At 40.3% G+C, this 22149-nt stretch overlaps 1 protein-coding gene across 5 annotated transcripts in view; it reads left to right on the top strand.

The window, feature by feature from the left end:
• Positions 1 to 22149, top strand: part of CACNG1 (calcium voltage-gated channel auxiliary subunit gamma 1) — a 41630-nt gene that overhangs the window by 14159 nt on the left and 5322 nt on the right. The window contains exons 2-5 of one of the 5 annotated variants that reach the window (XM_072645475.1): positions 1555 to 1711; positions 4665 to 4760; positions 6782 to 7086; positions 21854 to 21928. In XM_072645475.1, the coding sequence (XP_072501576.1) occupies positions 6852 to 7086; positions 21854 to 21928 (310 nt within the window). In that variant the 5' untranslated portion in view covers positions 1555 to 1711; positions 4665 to 4760; positions 6782 to 6851. Of the gene's footprint in view, positions 1 to 1554; positions 1712 to 3499; positions 3692 to 4661; positions 7087 to 7164; positions 18935 to 21853; positions 21929 to 22149 lie in introns of those variants that run through there. The other 4 variants (XM_072645477.1, XM_072645476.1, XM_072645474.1 and 1 more) reach the window with 4 other exon arrangements.

The raw sequence follows: 22149 nt of genomic DNA, 5'->3' as shown, positions 1-22149 counted from the left end.
CCCACCTTGGTTTAGCTATATTTGTCTCATGGAAGAAATCTGGTAAGTTGCTGCTTTCTCTATTTTTGCAATTTATGTAACATTATGATTATATATTACCTAAGCGATAGCTCTGCTAGTCATATCATAAATCCAACTGTCCATCAGAGGGTGGGTTAGTGATAATGCGTTAAGGGCCCATAGGTAGCCTACAACAAGTCATCCTGTTTAAGAGGAAGTTGTATTTGCAAGAAAGAACTAAAACATAAATAGTAGGTGTGTCTAAAATGCAACAGCAAATCAGTAGGAAAATCACTTTTGAAATTTCCCTACCTACTCCCTTCTGGCTATTCCTTTCTTAGAAGTTCCCCTTTTCTAAACCCTATCTAAGCAACAGAGAAATACATGTTTGTTTGTTTTTTAGGTGGTTCTATAAAAGTAGCCTTAGTACGTAGTCTAACAAATGAGACTATCTTGCACTTACAGAGAAAATCAGGTTCTCTCAGTTTTCTGAGTTCAAGGTCATAACCATCTTAGCACTGGAAATACAACATGGCACTGAGGTATACATATATACCAAGAACTAGGAGGCACATAAGAGGAGCTGCCTAACCCTATGGGGCTGCATATAGAAAGAATCTCAGTAGAATATCAATTCCAAACATTTATTAAGCAGTATTCAAATGTGGCAAGAACTGTGAGATAAAGCCAATTTGCTAGACGTAACTTCAGAGTACATATCCCTACAGGAGATGCTGCCAATCCTGCTCTCAAGTAAGTAGATGAGTTGGCCAGTGTAATGGCAATAACCCATTCCCCAGTTAGTCTGACCCATTGGGTGCATTAGCAGAATAAAGACCTGTAGGTAGAATGTTCTTATGCTTGAGCACGTCAGTGTAGGCTACCTGTTACACTAAAGGATATGGCACACCACTGCTCCATATATAGAACTGTGACCATTGAGAAAAAGACCATAGGGAAAAATCAGATTCAGGAAAAGTCACATTCAAGTCTGACATATTGATTATGTAGAGGGACTCCCTTCCCTCTCCCATCAAATCCTATAAGTAACATATTTTAACTATGGTTGATTAGACACCTATCCAACAGCCTAATCTAACCAGAAAGTAATGTTGAATAGAATGAGCTACTTATTACAAATATAAGGTATTCTGCTTGAGACCTAGCTGGGCATTTAGCAGGCCAGAGGTCTAGTAATGGGTGGCAGAATCTGGTAATAAATGAGTTTTAGATATCCTCTATAATCCACAATCACCTGGTTTTATTGGAAGAATGAATGAGCTACTAAAGGAGTACATAAGGAGTTTTACTCCCACATACTCCTTTAAAGGACCTGGGTCTAAGGTAAGAAATCTTTATTTACAGGTGATTAACTAGAACTAGGCTGCTTCTCCCAGCAATACAATAAATGCTCCCAAATACCACAAAGTTGTGGTTTACGCATAGATGCCTCAGAAATCACTATAGATGGGGAAAAATTATAGCACTGGGATAGGGAGACATTGTTGTTATAATGATCTAAGAAGACCTTCCCATTTATTTTCTCCTCACCAGGTTATTTTCACTCTCTTGATTTTCTATATCTTTGGAAAGTACTGGGACACCCTGGATGTCTTTGAAGGTCACCAGAAGGACCCTTTCAAAAGATACCCTGATGGTGATGGAAGTTCTCAACAGAACATGGACAGAATGACCTACAAATCGCAGTAATGTAAACATGAGACAAAGCAATTTACCAGTGAGGGAGTTCCTCAGTAGTTAATTTTCAGGAAAATGGATAGGAAGTTGTTGGTATCAAATCACTCTAATCCCACTATCATACTTAGCAGTAATCCTAAGGGCCTATTTATAGGTACCAATATAGATGGCATTCCCTGATTGTGATCATGTATATAGCACTGATCATATCGTGATTGTGATCATACTGACAGGATGCTCCATAAATTCCTCCTTCAAAACACTGATATTCCAACTTTCCTTCTTTAGTCCAGCCCACCTATGGGAGCCTGATCTGCACCCTTAGAACCATTACCCAGTTTGGTGCCTCTCTGAGGAAATTTAGACTTACTTAGTCAGTAAAATACTCCAGGACGCACGCCCAAAATCCACATTGTGCCTTTGCCATTATACCAGACAGGCAGAACCACTCAGTAGCTCTCCCAGAAGAATAATCAGCTGCTCCATAAGATTATGAGGTGGGAATAGGGATGGGGGTGGGAGGGGAGACTAGGGCTAGGAGTCCTTGGACAGAATGAATGGTTGTATTTAACATCAGAAGAGCCTAGTGAAATTAAAGCTATTCTAGTTAGACCATGCAGTGGGTCTCAACATACCAAGGGAATGTCAAGAGTACAGAACTCAACTGAGTCTAGGTTAAGGAGGATTGCTAGCTTTTTAAAATCACATTATGAAACTTCTCCAAGTTAGGTCTCAGAACCTCATGTGGAAAACCGACTGCCTTGCCATCCAAAACACAGTACTAACCATGAATGAAATCTAGAATGAAAATAGATGTTCTTGTGAATCATTGATCTATCACTTTCGATACTCTTGAACTGATGGCTAATAACTGTCAATTCTTCAACACATGCATGGTCACACTTTCAGGAACTCTGCCCAGTTTCTCAATGCTATTTATCTGCATGATTATTCAATAATCAAGTGGTTATTAAAATAAAGTCATTACAGCCTGGGATCTAATTCCTTGTGGAAGGACAGGGGCAGCTAAAAAAAACATGAGTTTGGTAGCATACTGAAAACCATACCAAGGTGCTTTTTCCCATTAGTACCCATACTTTGTCCCCTGATTGTTGGCTAGTTATGTACAGCTCCCAGGGAGACATCAGAATTAACAGAGAAATGACTGGCAGTTAATTTTTATTTCTGGCATACCACCTGATGGTAATGGAATCTTCTGCTGGGAAGAATGGACAAGACAGTATATTAACCTCACAGCCAGATACTGTAATTATTGTTATAGAGGGTACATTAATGAGATACAGTTCTGATGCACTAACTCCTCCAGTCTATCAGCAGAGAGCCCTAAATGGAGGCTCTCCTTGAAGACTGCCTGAATGAATGAACAGACATGCCCTCTATGTTTGGGTTGACTAGCCTAAAACTGAAGTATACCAAGGTCTCCAAGAATTGATACTGTAGATATGAGACAAGCAAACAATGTAAACTTATCTAGGCTTTCACTGTGTGATAGATAAAGCTCCACACAGAGATATATTATAACCAGTTCCCTAACTTCAAGCATTCTCACTTTTAAAACTGCTTTTTATTTATGTATGTTATTTGGGGCAGGTAGGTGGCACAGTGAATAAACTGCAGGACCTGGAGTCAGGAGGACTCATCTTCATGAGTTCAAATCCTGCTTCAGACATTTATAGCTGTGTAACCTTGGGCAAGTCACTTAAACCTTTTTGCCTCAGTTTCCTCATCTGCAAAATGAACTTGAGGAGGAAATGGCAAACCATTCTATTATCTTTGCCAGGTGGAGTCATGAAGAGTTGGACACAACTGAAAGCAACAGAGCAGATGCTAAGAACAGGGGAACACGCATAACCAAAGGATAGCCTACAATTCTGCCACTCTGGACCAACGGAGCTTTCCATTTAAATGATGAGTAGAATCACAGCAGGAGTCTACTATTTTCCTGGACAAAACTTACAGATCTCAGACCAAGGTGGGGCAGTGATCAGACTTTGTCTGGATCAGACTACTTTGGGAGTGCTGAATGTTTTCAGGTCCCCAGTCTGTCCCCGAGATTCTAGAATAGCACAGCTCTCAATGCTCCCAGAAAGCAACAGGTCCAGCTCAGACTCTCCCTTCAGAAGCGTGGCAGAGTCCAGCCCTAACATTAAATCTGAAGTCAGGAAGTAAGTTGAAAGAATGGGCGAACCAGAAAAGGATCCCACCATAATGAGCTATTATGGTTGCAAAGATGCTCAAAATAGAAAAGCAGAAGAAGAGAGAGATTCCCAAGCATCTACAAGCAATGCCTTGGAGAAAAACTCAGGTTGGGTACAAACTCAGAAGTAAAGATCTGCAGTTAGTAGAATTTGGTATAGAGAAAGTGGTTCCCTGTATCAAAGGGAGATAGATAAGGGATAGTGTCTCCCTTGAGTGACTTTACTCCAGCAGAATTCAAGGTATTTGCTTCATTGGTCTCTATTGCGGTGCAGTGAAAAGTGGAGTTGGAGGTAGAAGTCTAGGGCTAAATCCCAGGTCTCCTACTCATTCTCTGTGTGACTTTGGGCATATACCTTAAACTCTCTGAGATTCAGGTTTCCCCATCTATAAAGGGGATAATGATACGTTCTGCCACCTCCCACACAGGGTTGTTGTGAGAATCAAGTGAGATAATGTTCACTGAAACATTTTGTAAACTGTTAAGCCTCACACAGTTCAACAACATTAGGAGGAGGAGGAGGAAGTGGAAGTAGTAGTAGAAGTAGTGGTGGTCATTTGTTTTGTTGTTACTTGGACTCTTTGTGACCCCATTTGGGGATTAAGTGACTTGCACACAGATAGTGTCTAAGGCTGGATTAGAATTCAGTTCTTTATGACTCCAGGCCCAACATTCTATCCACTGTGCTACCTAGCTGTCCCCGTTATTATTATTAATATTAATCTAATTATTATTATCCCCATAGCAGCATCTACTTGGCTGTTTCCAAACCACCTGCATTCTAGCCCTCCTTCTGCTGCTGCCAGAACTTGGACTCTGTACCTGAGACCCTGGACTCCAATTGGTGAGTCTTCACCTTGTTTGACCACCATGCCACTCATACCCCTTTCCAACTCTAGCTCCTCTTTATGTATTATCTTCTCCTATCAGAGTATAAGCTCCTTGAGATTAGGGCAGTAACTACAAGGGGGTGATCAGGGCTTTTCCAAGGATGCCAACATTTAGAAGGGACTGAAAGCATTGTGAGCTTCTCCTAAACTGGCCTTACCCACAGAGACAGTGGCCTTACCAGCCCACCCTACACTATCTCCTTACACTCAGTGGACAGTCCTTTAACAGTGTAGAAACCTTGAGTATCTGAGCATGCACCTCTCCCTATTCCCCATACCACTTATCGACTTTCCCTCCCACTTTGTCCTAGGTGTGATATTCCCATAAAAGCTCTGTAGCTAGGTGGCACCACTAATATGTCATGAACCTAGAGAAGGGAAGACAAGGGCTCAGATCTGTCCTCTAACTGTTAGAACTCTGACAGTCCTCTAACTTCACAGACCAAATTCCCTTAATAAAAGCATTTATTCTGTAAAACTTTGACTCAGTCGAAACACTGCACCCAAGGACCTAGAGGGCCACATGTGGCCTCGAAGTCACAGTTTCTCCACCCCTGCAACACCTTCTAGTTGTGTGACCCTGGGCAAATCACTTCACCTCTGTCTACCTCAGCTCCCCCATCTGCAAAATGAGGATAAATGAGAGGCACTTGCTTCTTAGGGTTATTGTGAGGTTCAAATGAGACAGTAGTTGTAAACTGCTTTGTGCTAAATAAATGCTAGCTATTAGTATTATTGTAGTAGTAGTGGTGGTAGTAGTAGTAGTTGTGGTGATGGTAGTAGTAATAGTAGTGGTGGTGGTAGGAGTAGCAATAGTAGTAATGGGAGTAGTGGTGGTGGTAGTAGTATTAGTAGTAGCAGTGGTGGTGGTAGCAGTGGTAGTGGTAGGAATGGTAGTAGACAACCAGAGCTCCCTTTTTTCCCAGAAACAGAGATTAGTTTTCCCTAAAAGGCAACAAATCTGTCCCGGTCATTGATGTAGATTCACCCAAGGGCATAAGTTCCACTCACATGGAGTCAGGGTCCCTTGTAGTTGATGAATGTCTGAAGACCATGAGAGATACCAAACTGTCCTCTGCCAGCCAGCCAGGCTTCCATATAGAAATGAGGGGGTTCTAGATCTGTAAAAGTGAAATCCTGTGGTTTCCTTGTTGCATATCTTTACCGTGTTAGGGAAAAGTACACCTGCTTTTGTTAGCAGCTCAATGTTTTACAAGTGCCACATTTTGGCCCCAGATCCAACATAAACTAGGAGATGAGCTTTGGGCTCATCCGAAAGACCCTGGATTACTTTAGGCAGAATTCCAGAACTGTTTTGCTTTCACACTTCTGCAGGATGAGGTCCATCTTTCTCCTATCTCTGTAGCACCTTTAACCCCAGTGACTGAACAGAGGCACACTTAGAATCCAAAAAGATCATCTCTTCCCTTGCTCCATCTGGGCGAGTTGTTTTATCCACTCTCCTCAGTCAAATATCATCTTCCTCCCCCACCTCTTAGTAGTCAGACTCTCAAGCAGCCATCTGACATAGATCCCCAGCTACACGCACAATATTGGAGATGACTTTCCTTCCCCACCCCACTCAGCTATTCAGTAATGACTATGCCTTAAGGCTCCCCAGTGAGAAGGGGTGGGGTTCATTGCTCAGTCAGCTTCCCTCCCCACAGGGAGCCATGGGGACTTCCAGATCCAACTTGGGAAGCACGATGCTGTAACCTGAGCAGCAGCCTACCCTGAATTTACTCAATGTGTGCATTAATAGAAGCCTTTCTCACTGCCCCTGACAGGACTTAGCAGCTGCACTTGCGGCCCACTTGCCCAAATGCTCCAGTCCCCTGGCTGGCCTGCTTTTGCTCCTTGGGGCTGACATTTGAAAGTGCTTAGACTCACTAAGACACCACTCCTACACCCCACGTCCCTGTTTGGCGCAACTGCCACCCCTCACTAATCGCTGCCTCTGCCCACTCTCAACCAGCTCTAAGCCATTTGGACAGGAGGGAAGCAGCTCTCCTGAGTTCAGCCTACCGAACCCACTTTCAGTCATCATGACTGAGGCCAAGCCACTGAAAGTCCGGTTGACTTTCTGCATCATCCTGGTGGGTGTCTGCTTGTTAATGGCCGCGGTGGTGACAGATCACTGGGCAGTTCTGAGTCCCAAGGTGGAAAGGTACAATGCCACCTGCGAGGTAGCCCACTTTGGTCTCTGGAGGCTCTGCACCAAACGAATCTACGTGAGCAACCCCAATGACAAGAGCTGTGGACCTATCAACCTGCCAGGGGGTAATGTGCCTGTTTCCTTGTTTTCTTTCCCACCTCAACCCCATCCCTCCAAAAAGCTGCATGTGGAACAGAGCAGATGATGCACCAATGATGTCTGGGTTTCTCATCTCTCTAGAAAATTGCTTGTCTCCTCCAGCCCCTAAGATCTTGATTACAAGGGTTTGTGGTGATAGTGTTGCCTCCCATGGCTAGGGTCTATATATACTGCATTTGTCTCTGGTTACTTGTGTCTTCCCAAGGCAGAGGTTATCAGCCCAAGGGGAAAAAAAAGGATAGATACTCAGGATGAAGGACTAGGAAGCAAAAGAGTGGAGAGCAGGGATTTTCAACCCTTCTCAGTGGCTTTGCATCTGAAACTGCTATACCAGCTCCTCAACCAGGGATTCTTAACTCTCACTTGTGTCATGAATCCCCTTTGATAATCTATGGACCTCTTCTTGGAATAATGGTTTTTTAAATTCATAAAATAAAATACGTAGATTACAAAAGAAACCAATTTTATTAAAAGACAGCAAAATATTTTTTAAAAACAAGTTCATGGAACTCAGGTTAAAAACCCATGCTTTAGAATCACTGAACAATGGGATATGAGAGCCAAAAGAAATCAAAGATCCAATGGTTTCAAACTCAAGTTGTTTTTAATTTATACCACTCAGCAATATCCTACTACCTAAATCACAAATTAAGGATATGAGCATTTAGTAAGAGCCTACTATGTGTCAGGCATGGTGTTAAATGCTTTATAAATATCCCATTTGATCTTCATAACCCTCTGGGGCGGGGAGCAGGGGTAGGTGTTATTATTAGCACCACTTTACAATTAAGAGAACTGAAGTACAGGTTAAGTGATCACAGAATTTCTTGATATCACTGTAGAAGTATGGGAGGCAGCTGGATGGAAGGCAGGAAAGATGAGTGGATTTGAAATCAGACCTCCTGGATTCAAACCCCAGCTCAACCTGAGTAATCTTGACCAAATCACCAAACTCCTCTGAGCCTCAGTTTCCTTGGCTACAAATGGAGAGGATTATACTAAATGACCTCTAAAGATCCCTTCCACCTCTAAGATTCAAAGATTCCATACTCCTGCAGTTTTTCTCCAAAATGGCAATGTGACCTAGGTACATCTTCATGTGTGAGATTAGTCAAGATCAACATCTGGTTTCACAAATGGATCACTGATGTTTGGAGTTTGGGAATCAGTCCTAGAAACAGAGCCCAGAGTTAAAAAAAAAAAAAAAAAAAGAGCCCTTGAGCTATATAAGATGTTACTATAGAATGCCAAGTCTTTCTCAAAGTACTATATTTAGGGAAAAAACAAAAGTCAAAACCTTATCCTCCCATATCCACCTCCAATCCCATTTGCTTCAAAAAACCTCTGCCTTCTCTAACTCCTACTGAAACCATTTAAGACTCAGTAATTTCACAGGAAAACATCTTCTTAAGACAGATAGTTCAGGGGCACGAGGAGAAATCTTGACGGACACTAGCATGTGAGTATTTGGATGTCACATAGCAGTGACCAGGCTTCCTGCTAAATGTGGCCCCATAAACATATTGCTTAGTTTACCAAGTCCCTTGGGCTGCGGATGAACAGGGCAAGGCAGAAAAGGTCTGGTCTTACCCACCTTACCCTGGGGAACCTGCTTTTTAAAGTTCAATGATTTTTTCCAGTAAGGGAATGGACCAGACAAGGAAGAAACAAGAAGACTTAGTGAGCTGAGCCACAGGACAGTGGAATATGACCTGTCCCAGGAGCCGTGCCTTGAATATAATCCATGTAGCTGAGCTATGTTCCTGGAACCTCTCCTCCCATCCTGGTTTTGGCTTAGCATTGGTTATACCAGTGGCACTGAGCACCTGCTCCATTTTTTTTTTTTGTCCTCCAGCCTGAGTACCAGCCCCTGGCAAAGCCTGTGCTCATTAATAACCTCAGCATAGCTCTATCTACTTCCCTAGCCTCTCTTTTCTTTTGGAAAAATGCTCTATTTCATTTTCAAGTTCTTATCCTTCTTGTCTCATGGACAGTTCTCCCCAAATTTCTCCAATTCCAAGTAGGAACAGTCTCAAGTCACCAGCAAATAGCATCATCCATTTGTGGCTTGCCTTTGAAATCCAAAAACATCCTTCCTTTAACTCAGCCTGAAGCATGACCAGACATTCCTAACAGAGAAGGACAAGATATCAGAATGGAATTTCAAAGAAGTTCTACCTAGGTGGCAGAGGGGGAGAGAAAGGAGGGGAAGGTGAAATAAACTTCTCAAGGCTCCTCCTTAAGCCTGAGAAGCTGGAAATTTCCTCAGGTGGTTTTCCCAAGGTCTTTAAAAAAAAAAAGTATAAACATTCTACAAACTATAATAACACAGATGAGATAGATTCAGTCCCCCCTGATTTGGCCCTCTATTCTCAAACACGCATACCCTCTCAGCATCATTCCCCATCCCCTGATGAAGATGCTGTTATTATTACCCATGTGTTTCTTTCTGATTGCAAAGTTCAGTAGATGCAGGGAAAAGAAGCAACTTATTCCATACCCCCATTTCCCTTGGAGATCAAGTCTACCTAGCCCATGCTGTTGTTCCATGTGTTGTTGCCTCCATGAGAGTGTGACCTCCTTAAGAGCAGTGATTGGTTTTTTTTTTCCATTTGTAGCCCCAGCACTTGGCACAAAGTAAGTATTTAATTAATTAATACTCCTCATCTATTCATTCACTTCATCTATTCATTCACTTCCCTCTTAGTTTTTACTGTAATCAACTGTGATTAACCAAGACTACCTTGAAACACAATATTGACAAAACCAAGAGTTTCAAGGGCTAATTCAAGTCTAGTTAAAGGAGGTAGCAGCTGGTGTAGATAAGCTCCTGAGTGGGTGTAAAAGCAAACACCCTGACACATCCAGGAGCGCCTGCTATCACAGGTTCTTTGATCCACTTTTCCAAAAGGAAAGCAACTTCTAAGGGGTCAACAATCACTTTAATCAAGCACAGATATCATTCACTTAGTTTAGGGGAAAAGTCAGCACCCCGAACTTCAGAGAAAATACAGAGGAAATAAAAATCAACAGACAGGGCTTCCAGCTGCCTGACCATAAGCAATACATACATCAGAGATAGCACACATATCCAACTGCTTGACCACACATACATAGTTACCAGAGAGGGAAGCACCAACATCTGGGTTTTTACAGCCAGGGGGTTGCTTAGCAGCTTCCCAGAGTCTCATCTGGCACATGAACCTTCTTCAAAAACTAAGCCCCAAAGTAAAACGTCACCTCAGAGAACTTACACATTTTTCAGAGCTGGAAGGCAGGACCTTCTGACCCAGTGTAACAGTAAGCACCCCAACATACACAAGGGGGCCTGCTACCACAGGTTCTTAGATCTGCATTCATAAGAGGAAAGGCAACTTTTTTTTAAATTTATTTTTAACACAGTTTATAACAGATAAAGCAATTCAAACTTTTGGTCAGGAAAGGCAACTTTTGAGGGGTTAACAATCACTTTAATCAAGCACATGTATCATTCCTTTAACCCAGCACATATATCATTCACCTAGTTCAGGGGAGTCAGCACCCTGAACTTCATAGAAAATACAGAGAAATCAAAGATCAAAAGACATGGCATCCTCTGCCTGACCATCAACAGACAGGTCCAACTGTCTGATCATAGTTACCAGAGAGGGAAGCACTAACATCTGTGTTTTCCAAGCTGGGAGGCTCCTTAGTGGCTTCCCAGGGTCCTCCTCTGTCCAAACAAACACTTCCAGTAAGCCCCGAAGTAAAACCTTACCCTCAGAGTATTTATACCTTTTTTAGAGCCAGAGGGTATCCCAACCCTTGAGAACCAGTGCCTCATTAACAAAAAGCGGGTTTTCCTACAAATCTTCCCTAATCAAACTCCCCTTAATGGGCAGGCCCATTAATGGGTGGGTAAATGTTATTCATTAATTGATTATAAACATTAATTGATTATAAACATTAATAAAAATAATGTTAAACATTAACAGGTTAATGTTAATCACATTAACAATACAAATACTTGTACTGTTTCTAGTTAAAGAAACTCTTGTTCCTGTACTTAATTCCTAGTAAAGACTCCTGTTTGATAAAGGCAAGATTCAGTGGGAGGCATTTGATTATACTAAAACAAAAACAGCAAAGATCCCACTTTGCTTGCCATCACACCCAGTGCCTCAATAGAAATTAACAAAAGGTACTGAGGCCTATTAATGGGTGGGGAAGATCTTTAACTCTTCCCCCCATACACCATTAACCTGAAACTACCATTACAGTGGGGTTAGGAGTTATGTGCCCAGGAGCTTGCACTATCCCTGACTTGTTAACAGAGTAGGGAAACACTTCAATTACATTTAAATCTACACATTATTTACTAAATCCCTACTGTGTAAGGCACTTTACCAAGTGCTACCCAGATTTTTTTTTTAATGGCATAATCCTTGCCTCTAAGAGATTTCAATTTTAGATACTGTATGTATGTATACAGATAAACATACTACAAGGTAGATAGATATAAGGCACAGTATATTGTGGGCAAAGGAGAAATCCAGATAAAGTATTCTCTGAAAATTGGAAAAGGAAGGAAATATTTTCAATTAGAGGAATTTGCTCAGAGCCCTAGCCATTCTTCCCAGTGTGATTCATGTCTCCAACCTTCTGACAGTTGATGGACTTATGATATAGAATAAGGACTATATTTTTTGACATGGCCAATGTGGGAATTGCTTGACTATGACTATTTGTTACAAGGGTTTTGTTTGTCTTTTTCCCCCTCACAGGTGGATATTTATGGTAGTGGGGGGAAGAAGAAATAAACATTAATTTAAAATTTTTAAAAAATTTCTAGTAGCCTGGTATCATGAGGGTTTACCTGAGGGTATTAACAATAGTTTAACCATTGAGTTTGAACACTCTGGTGTTTCAAAAAGAACTGTGGTTTCACTGGGTTAGATTTTCTTTCCATCACTGTTAATCACAACTCCTTCATACCTTGGTGGTCATAACCTCCTTAGGTTGCAATGTCCAATATTTGAAGACCAACCCTCTGGTGATGAGAGTCTCTGTAATCATCTAAGCTAGTTTTTGGACAAGCAGCATGTTATCCCTCGAGTGACGTAGCCCTTATAAACTCTACCTCACCTCTGTACCATGAAGAGGCATCAGACCCTGGTATCTATGGAACTAGAATGTGAGCTAACACCTTCCCCTGTCCCTAAAGCAGCATTCTCAATCTGGTTTACATAATTTGTAGTGTCATTTAGTTTATTTTTTTTAATAAAGTAATGCTTTTGCTAGCCTACATTGTCAACCATAATTTTAAGAACCAGCATTTATTTACATATGTAATTTAATGATAAGGTCATAGCCCCAAAGCATTGCCAGATCTTAGAATGTCCTTCAACAAGCATTTATTAAGCACTTACCAGGTGATGGGAAAGAAAGGGAAAAGCATGTTCCCTTCCACTAAGGACCTCAGATTCTAATAGGGTAGACATTGAAACAACTATGCATATACAAGATATACAGAGTGGAAGTGGAAGGTAAGCTCAGAGGGAAGGTACTGGCAGTACTTTCTGCAAAATGTGGGATTTGAGGTGAGCCTTGAAGTCAAGAAGGCCAGTAGGTGGAGACAAATAAAGAATGCATTCCAAACATGGGAACTTTGCAGGCCAGTGCAAAGATCCTGGATGGGAGATGGAATATTTTGAGAGAGAGCAAGTTGATGAGTGCTTCTAGATCTTAGAGCAAAGGGTAAGAAGACTGGAAATGTAGGAAGGGACTAGTATGTAAAGGGTCTTAAATAAACAGTAATCCTGGAAGTAATAGGGAGCCACTGGAATATACTATAGGAGAGAAAAGGAGGGCAATGAGGGAGCAGGGAAATAACATGGTTAGAACCATGTCTAGGAAAATGATTTTGGCAGCTGAGTAGAGAATGGAGTGGAGTAGGAAAAGATGTGAGGAAGGGGACCAATTAGAGTGCTATTGCAATAGTCCAGGAATGAAGCCATGAGAATCTGTACTGGGTAGCAGGGAAGTAACCAACTGGAAAGATTAAAGATTAGAGAGGAAAAATGATGGAGGAAGACAATCTACTCAAGAATATGGGAAGAGTGAGATAAAGTATGTATGTAGAACAGCTTGCCTTGATTGGATGAAGTGCCCTCTCTTCATGGGAGAGTGTAAATCAGGGAAGAGTGTGAGAAGACATCTGAATGATGTGAGATGAGAATGGAAGAAAAAGAGTAAAGAAAAAGAAGATCGCATCAAATGACCTCAATTCTTTCAGCTAAAATCTTGAGTTGTGGTCCTCAGCCAAGAGTGTTAGAGGAGAGGGTGCTATGAGAGACTTAAAGAGGGATGAAAAGATTTGGAGTAGCCGCTGTAGTGAGTGGGAAAGCAAATCAATTAGGGATGTATGCTGGATTACCTTGTAGTGAGTTAATATTGTGTAGTGAATATAGTCACCACAGTTCCCTTACTTTCTTCAGTTCCATTTAGCAGCCTGTGAATAGAAATGAAGGCAAGAGATGGTGGAAGTAAACTGAGATTGGGGTTCGGCAAAGGCATGATCAGATAGCACAAAAAAATAAAGCTAAAGATAGTGTTAGGAAAGGATTTTTTCAAATTAACTCTCTGGGGACCCAATCTGTGAGTTCGAGTGAAACTTAAAGGAAGCATAAAAAAGGGGATGCTGTACTGTAGAGGCTTCATTCAGGACATATTTGGGCCACTTATACATTTTTAGGGACCCATTGGAGAGGTTCTTAATCTAGGACTCTTCTTGGTTATCCCAGAATTTCAGAAAGTCACTAGAGAGAAACTGGTATTTTATTTCCTTTCATTTTTGACTATAATTGGACAGTTAATTTTCCAGTGTGTTTCCTTTATGGGTCAGGCCAATTGCTTTGAGACAATTTGAGATCATTTTTGCATGGCTGAATGCTTACATACTAATATCTGTTGTAACTTTGTACCCATTATGAGTCTAGAAAATGATATGTGTATATGCAAATATATAGTGAAGGTTCCAAAAGTACCATAAAGATGTCATTGTGTGGCTTGGAAGGAGTCAAAACAGACATCTCTAGCCTCTTCCTTTTAAAAAAAATTAATATTTTATCTTTTGCCCAATTATATATAAAAACATTTTGAAAGATTTGTTTTTTAAAGTTTTGAGTTCCAGATTCTCTCTCTCCCTCCTTTTCTCCCCTCCTCCCTCACTGAGAAGGCAAGCAATTTGATATTGAGTACATATGTGCAGTCATGCAAAACATTTCCATATTCTTTATGTTGTTAAAGAATACACAGACCAACAAACAAAACAAGAAAAATAAAGAAAGCTGAAAAAAGTATACTTTGATCTACATTCAGACATTCGTTTTTTCTTTGGAGATGGATAGCATTTTTCATCATAAGTGCTTTTGGATTGTCTTGAATTATTGTATTGCTGAGGAGAGTGAAGTAATTTGTAGTTGATCATGCTATTGTTACTGTGTATAATGTTCTCTTAGTTCTGCTCCCTTCACTTTACATCAGTTCATTTAAATCTTTCCAGGTTTTCCTATGAGAATCCTGCTCATCATTTCTTAAAGCATAATAATATTCTATTACAATCATATATCATAATTTATTCAGCCATTCCCCAACTGATTGGTGTCACCTCAATTTTCAATTCTTTGCCACCAATAAAACAGCTGCTATAAATATTTTTGTACATATCGGTCCTTTTCCTTTATGATTTTTATCTCTTTGAGATATAGTACCTAGTAGTGGTGTTGATGAGTCAAAGGATGTACATGGTTTTATAATCCTTTGGGCATAGCTCCAAATTGCTCCCCAGAGGGATTGGATCAATTCACAACTCCAAAAGAAACCCATTTGTGTCTCAATTTTTCCATATACCCTCCAACATTTATTATTTTCTTTTTCTATCATATTAATCAATCAAGGTGTGTTTTTAGAGTTTTTAAAATTTGCATTTCTCTAATCAATAGTGATTCAGAGCATTTTTTTCCATGACTATAGAGAGCTTTGATTACTTTGAGTGAAAAGTACCTGTTCATATCCTTTGACCATTTATCAATTGGGGAATGACTCTTATTTTTACAAATTTATAAATCAATTGTCTATATCTTTGAGAAATGAGTCCTTTGTCAGAGAAACTTGCTATAAAAATTTTTTCATAGTTATGATTACTATTACTAACTATAATTACTATTATTCATCCTATTTTCCCATTTATTCTTCTCTCTCTTTCTCTCTCTCTCTCTCTATCTCTCTCCTCTCCCCAGCCTCTTCCCCTCTCTCTTTCTCTCCCTCTCTCCTTTCACCTTGTCCCTCCTCCAAAGTGTTTTGCTAGTGAATACCACCTCCTCCAATCCTACATCCCTCCTAACAGCACCCCCTTCTCTTATCCCCTTCTTCCCCTACTTTTCTGTAGGGTAAGATATATTTCTACACCCAACTGAGTGTATATGTTACTCCTTCTTTGAACCAATTCTGATGAGAGTAAGGTTCATGCACTTTCCCCAACCTCCCTGTCTTCCTCTCCACTATAAAAGCTCTTTTGGACCTCTTTCACATGAGATAATTTACTCCATTCTACTTCTTCTTTCCCCTTTCCCGGAATTCCTCTTTCTCACCCATTCATTTGACTTTTTTTTTAGATAATCATCCCATTATAGTCAATTCACATCGTGCCCCCTATCTCTGTATACTCCTATACTCCTTCTAACTGCCTTAATGAAAAAGTTTTTAGGAGTTACAAGTATCATCTTCCTATGTAGCAATGTAAACAGTTTAACCTTATTAAATCACTTATGATTTCTCTTTCCTGTTTACCTTCCTCTGTTTCTCTTGAGTCTTCTATTTGAAAGTTAAATTTTCAATTCAGCTCTGGTCTTTTCATCAGGAATGCTTGAAAGTCCTCTGTTTCACTGAATGCCCATTTGCCCCGCCCCCCGAAGGATTATGCTCAGTTTTGTTAAGTAGGTGACTGTAAGGTGTGATCCTAAATCTTTAGTCCTCTAGAATATCATATTCCAAGTCCTCTGAACTTTTAATGTAGAAGCTACTAAATCTCACATTATCCTGACTGTCACTCCATGATATATGAATTGTTTCTTTCTAGCTGCTTGCAATATTTCTTCTTGACCTGGGAGCCCTGGGATTTGGCTAAAATATTCCTGGCAGTTTTCATTTTGGGATCTCTTTCAGGAAGTGATTGGTAATTCCTTCAATTTCTCTTTTACTCCCTGGTTCTAAAAAATCAGGGCAGTTTTCCATGTTTTCCTTGAAACTGATTTCCACATTGCCTTGAAATGTGATGTCCAGATTCTTTTTTGTATCATAGCTTTCAGGTAGTCAATACTTTTAAAATTCTCTCTCCTGGATCAATTTTCCAATTCAGTTGTTTTTCCAATGAGATATTTCATATTTGTTTCTATTTTTTAATTCTTTTGATTTTGTTTTATGGTTTCTTGATGTCTCATGGAGACACTAGCTTCCATTAGCTTAATTCTAATTTTTAAGGAATTATTTTCTTTAGTAAGCTTTTGTACCTCCTTTTCTATTTGGCTAGTTTTACTCTTTAAGGAGTTCTTTTCTTCAGTGAATTTTTGTACATCTTTTTCCATTTGGTCAACTCTACATTTTGAGGTATGCTTCTTTTATTGAATTTTTTGTTTCTCTTTTACCATCTGGCTTATTTTGTTTTTTAAGGTGTAATTTTCTACAGTATGTTTTGTGCCTCCTTTACCAAGCTGTAGACTCTATTTTTATTTTCCTGTATCACTCTCATTTCTTTTTCCAATTTTTCTCCTACCATCTTATTTGATTTTTTTAAAAAAAAACTTTTTTGAACTCTTCTAGGAATTCTTTTTGGGTCTGAAACCAATTCATATTCTTCTTTCAGGTTTTGTAGCAGTTTTGACTTTGTTGTCTTCTTCTGAGTTTGCATTTTGATCTTTCCTGTCACCATAGTAACTTTCTAGGGTCAGGATCTTTTTTGTTCTTTGTTCATTTTCCAGCCTATTTCTTGACTTTTAACTTTCTATTAAAGTTGGGCTCTGCTCCCGGGGTAAAGGCGCAATCCCAGGCTTCAGGGGGTTTTTTGGGTGTAGCTCATTCTGGAGGTCTGTAAACTTCCAGTTCTTCCAAAGTGTTATAATCTAAGGAAAGAAGTGTTTATACTCTCCTAGCCTTATATGCTCCAGTCTGTGAGTGACTACAAGCATTCTTTCCTGCCCTCAAACTGTAAGAAGGGTTCCTACTTCCCTGAGGTCACAAGCTCTGGTGTACTAGTGCTCCTCCTCACCCTGGGACTGTGATTTAAGACTGCAACTGAGATCCATATGTGAGCAATGCAACAGAGCCCAGCATCAGTGCCAACAAAAGGACCCCTTTAATCTCCTTCTGATTAGTTGTCTGACCCACTTACCCTTTGTGGGCTTAGAGCTCCAGGCTGATTCAGTTGCTCCCAAGGCCTGCTGTTGATTTGCTGGGGTGCAGCCTATGCTGCCATAGCCTATATTCTTACTTTCACCCTAGCTGCTAACCTTCTAAATTGTCCTGGGCTGGAAAACTGTTTCACCCCATCCTTTTGTGGGCTCTGATGCTCCAGAATTTGTTTTGAAGCATTATTTAAAGTTTTTTGGAGGGAAATTTGGGAGATCTCAAACAAGTCTCTGCCATTTTGGCTCTGGCCCCCAGTCTCATCTCCCCCTATTCTTCTCCAAGGGAGATTTTAACTCCTACCAAGAGAGGAAACAAGAGTTTGGGACCAGAAGCTTAGCCACTTTGCCCTCCCCTGAGAGGAGGGTACCAGGCTCAAATCATATCTATCTGCTCCCTTAAATGTTGTTTGTCTAGGCTCTAGGGTATGTGGTTTTCAGCTTCAAGCTAACCTTTGATTGTTATTAATTAAGGAAGGAAGCAGGACCCCAGGCTTTATATCCAAGCCTTGACTCTCTTTCCACCAAAAACCAGTTCCACAATGAGCACACATAGCAATCAGCAAAGCAACCCTTTCATCCAAGTTGATAGCAAAATAAAATAAATGAAAATCAAAGAAAGCATACATAAAAGAATACATACCACATAATGCAGAGTGGGAGAATTTTTCCACTGGGTGCAAGGTAACTCAAGTCAAGCAAGAGAGATCAAAGTGAATCTCATCCAAGAGGAAATTTCCTGAAATGTCTAATGTGGCAAGTTAGGGATAGGGATATTATGGAGATTACCAGTGCCTCTCAGGTTGGCATCTTCCCGGAGAGTTTTTCCTTCAGTAACCTGAAGTGGGGTTGGCATCAATCATCTTTTTTTCAAAGTTGGAAAACCAGAAGCACCTAAAATGACTCAAAGATTGTCAAGAGAATTTAGAGAGCAAAGATCTCTCTTCTCTCAACTCTGCCCTTCCTGCGGGCTCAGTCATTGATCTTCACCAATAAATGGAAAGTATCATACCAATGTGCTTTGGAACTGGGAGGTAGATAGGGAGAGAGAGAGGGCATGTCTGTGTGTGTGTGTGTATATGTGTGTGAGAGAGAGAGAGAGAAAGAGAGAGAGAGAGAAAGAGAGAGAGAGAGAGAGAGAGAGAGAGAAAGAGAGAGAGAGAAATATTTCTTTTCATAGAGTTATGATACAACACCCCTTAGGGGCAGTGTCTATCAAAATACAAGTTGAGGCAATGGTAGCAGCACATTGAAGACTGGTGTCCAATGTTTATCCACCGAGTCCCCAAGAAGACTTGGCCCCTCCCATTCTTAAAGGAGAAAGAAGAGGTGATGCTGTTGAGAAGTTCCAAGGAACACAGGAGGCAGGAGGGAGGTGAGCCCACATCACTGCTGTTACTACTGCTGTTTCGTTGACTTTGTATGTGGTGGGAGAGAAGGAAAGACTTTAAGGGAAAGAATGTAGCCAAACTATATAGAAGCCACATGGAACAAATAAAGAGCAGTTCTATCTGTCCCTATTTCTGAGAACAAAAACTGGTGACTCTACTTTTCTGACATTTAGTTTCCTCAGACTCCTATGTTTTTCCAAGAAAGTGATGAGTCTATTTCTCCAATTCTCGTTTCCTTTAAGAGATTGTTTTGCTTTGTGTTTTGTCATTTGTTTTAAAAGAAACCAGTTTCTCTAAGACATCATTCATTGCTTGTGTGTATCCCTAAGTAATTAGGCAGAGCAGTGGATATTAAAGCATACTAGAGAGGTAGGGGATTTATTACTGCAATATCTATATGCATATGTGTGTATATGTGTAGGTATATGCATACACATGTACACATATGTATATGTATGTGTGTTTACACATATTTAGATGCATATGAAAGGGGGAGATAGATTTTCTCTCTAATCCTGGGACTTTTCCCAGCTAGGGGTTCAAGGTGAGCCAAAGAGATTTTAAATGATTCATATTTTATAACATTGTTGGTGGTGGTCCTGAGTTCTCAGAGAGGACCATGACATAAGGAAAGTGATGCCATGACTGGTGAGTGGATTGGATTTAAGTGAGGGAGGGCTATGCAAAGTCGGCAGTTTCATTTTCTACTGTGGAGCCATCTGGGTCCAATAAAGATCAGGACAACTGGAGATAGTCCTGGATCCAGTGGGAAAACTTGGCCTTTTTAAGTTAAAAGTTTTTCCCAGGTCTCAATTTGACTGAGGCAACACCCATTCAAGTGATTAAGATGAGGCCGTATAGATATAAGAAGTCTAAAAGAGTAGCTAAATACAGTATATTAAGGTGAGTCCTCACATTGTGGAACAATCAGGGCAGCTTAGCTCCAGGTAAAAACTGAGTGGAAGGAAGGAGGAGGTGCATGATCTCTGTAGGTTCACTTGAAGGCCACTGTTCCTTTTGGGAAGAAGGGGGAAATAGCAGGGAAGATGACAAGAGGCTCCAGTATCCTTTGAAGTTAAGAGTTGAAACTACCATTAATTAATGAACCTGTAGCTTTTTGATCTAGTACAGCTAGATGGGTAGGGGTAGTTAGGTGGCACAGTGGATACAGGGCTGGGCCTGGATTAAGGAAGACCTGAGTTCAAATCTGACCTCAGATAATTACTAGCTGAGTGACCCTGGGCAAGTCACTTAACCCTGGTTGCCTTAGTTTCCTCATCTGTAAAATGAGATGGTGAAAGAAATGACAAACCACTCCAATATCTTTGCCAAGAGGACAACAAATGACATCTCAAAGAGTCTGACATCACTGAAACGACTCAACAACAACAGCTAGGTGGCACAGTAAATAGAGCATTGTGCCTGGAGTCAAGAAGGTCTAAGTTCAAATCAAACCACAGACACTTACTGACTATGTAACGCCAGGCAAAGTGCTTAACCTCTGTGTGCCTCAGTTTTCTCAACTACAAAATGGGAATAATAGTGGCACCTATCTTGCAGAGTTGTTGTGAGAAGTAAATGAGATATTTGTTAAGTGCTTTGTATAGTACCTGGCACATTGTAAGCACAATATAATGCTTATTCCTCCTCCCCTCCCCCAGTGAATCAAAATCTTAATGTGGGAGGACAGAAAACCCTTTGAGAATAAATCATTGTTAACTGCTGGTTTATAGCTCTTCAATGGCACTTATTAAGCTGAAGATTATTCAGGGAGCACTATGGCTCCCTGAATATCAAACTTGCTAAGAGCTATATGAAATCAAATCAATGTTCATCTTTGGCTCTATATTGAGAGCCTAGACATCCCAGATCAGAGCTCTGTTCTAACTTGAAGGTTATCTCAGAAGGGCAGGGCAGGCATTTGAAGTTCAGTCAATTTTCAATGATTTTTAAAGGACTCTGGATTTTAGTTCTGCGCCCCCTCCATAGCTATATGCACCCTAGCAAGTCATTTGAACTCTCTTTGCCTTGGCTTCTCAGTCTGTCATATGGGTCCAAACTCCCACTTTGCTCTGCCCTGGACAACAGATTCAGTCCTAATTTCCTGAAGATTTTCAAATGTTTTACTCAACATTATCAAGTCAACAAGCATATATCAAGCACCTACTGTATACCAGACACTGTGTGAATCAATGGGGATACAACCAAAGGAAAAATACAATTCCTGCTTACCCCACACCCTACCAAGGAGTTCACATTCTAAGAGGGTAGACAACATACAAACAGCTACACACAAACACATTATATACAAAATAAATCAAAAATGTCACAAAGGGAAGGCACTAGTATTAAGGGGAACTGAGAAAAGCTTCCTATACCACATCGGATTTTAGCTGGAACTTGAAGGAAGTCAAGAAGCTGTCAAATGAGATGATATATGTACAGTGCTTTGAAAAACTTTGTGTATGTATATATATATATACATGTGTATGTATATATACATACATGCATATGTCACCAATATGTATACATATGTGATATATACTTTCTCTTCCCCCGCAATAGTAAATAATAATAAGTTGTTCCTAAAATGTTTAGATATGATAATTATTTTATATACACATGTATATATAGTGCTTCATATATAATTATATATAATTAAACATAATATTTTATAATGATGATTATTACATATGTGCACATGAAAGTCATCATTATCAAATAAAAGATCCAAATGGAGATGTTTTTAGGAACAAGCTACTCTTGAGGGGTAGGAGAAGATTCCTAATCTCTTGAGCTCCATAACAATATCCAAATAAGGCCAAGTCTATTTTTATTTCCCATTTCGCTGCTCAAGTTCTGAATTCTTCCCAGAGCAATTCAGTCATCTCCCTTCTTTACAGAAAAGAACTGTTCATACTTCAGACATTTTAACCCAGGAGAGAGTTCAGAAATCTTTCACGTCACCACCCAAAAAGGTAAGACTATGATGGGGAAAGGGGTCTGGACTATGTTTTCTGGGATGAGCTCTGTATTGGACAAAAATGCTAAGTCCTTTGCCTGAAATGGCTGACTTTCCAGCTGCTAATTAAGACGTACCAGTCAACATGCCTCTTCTTCCTTCACCCTTTGTTGTTGAAGCCCTGTCAGGTGTCCGTTAAAGACAGAAGGTCCTGGAGAGTTTGGATAAAAAAGGTAT

This window comes from Notamacropus eugenii, chromosome 2 (assembly GCF_028372415.1).
Source record: "Notamacropus eugenii isolate mMacEug1 chromosome 2, mMacEug1.pri_v2, whole genome shotgun sequence".
Classification (NCBI taxonomy): Eukaryota; Metazoa; Chordata; class Mammalia; order Diprotodontia; family Macropodidae; genus Notamacropus; species Notamacropus eugenii.
Note: the sequence above shows the minus strand (reverse complement) of the source record. Positions and strands in the feature narration are given on the sequence as shown.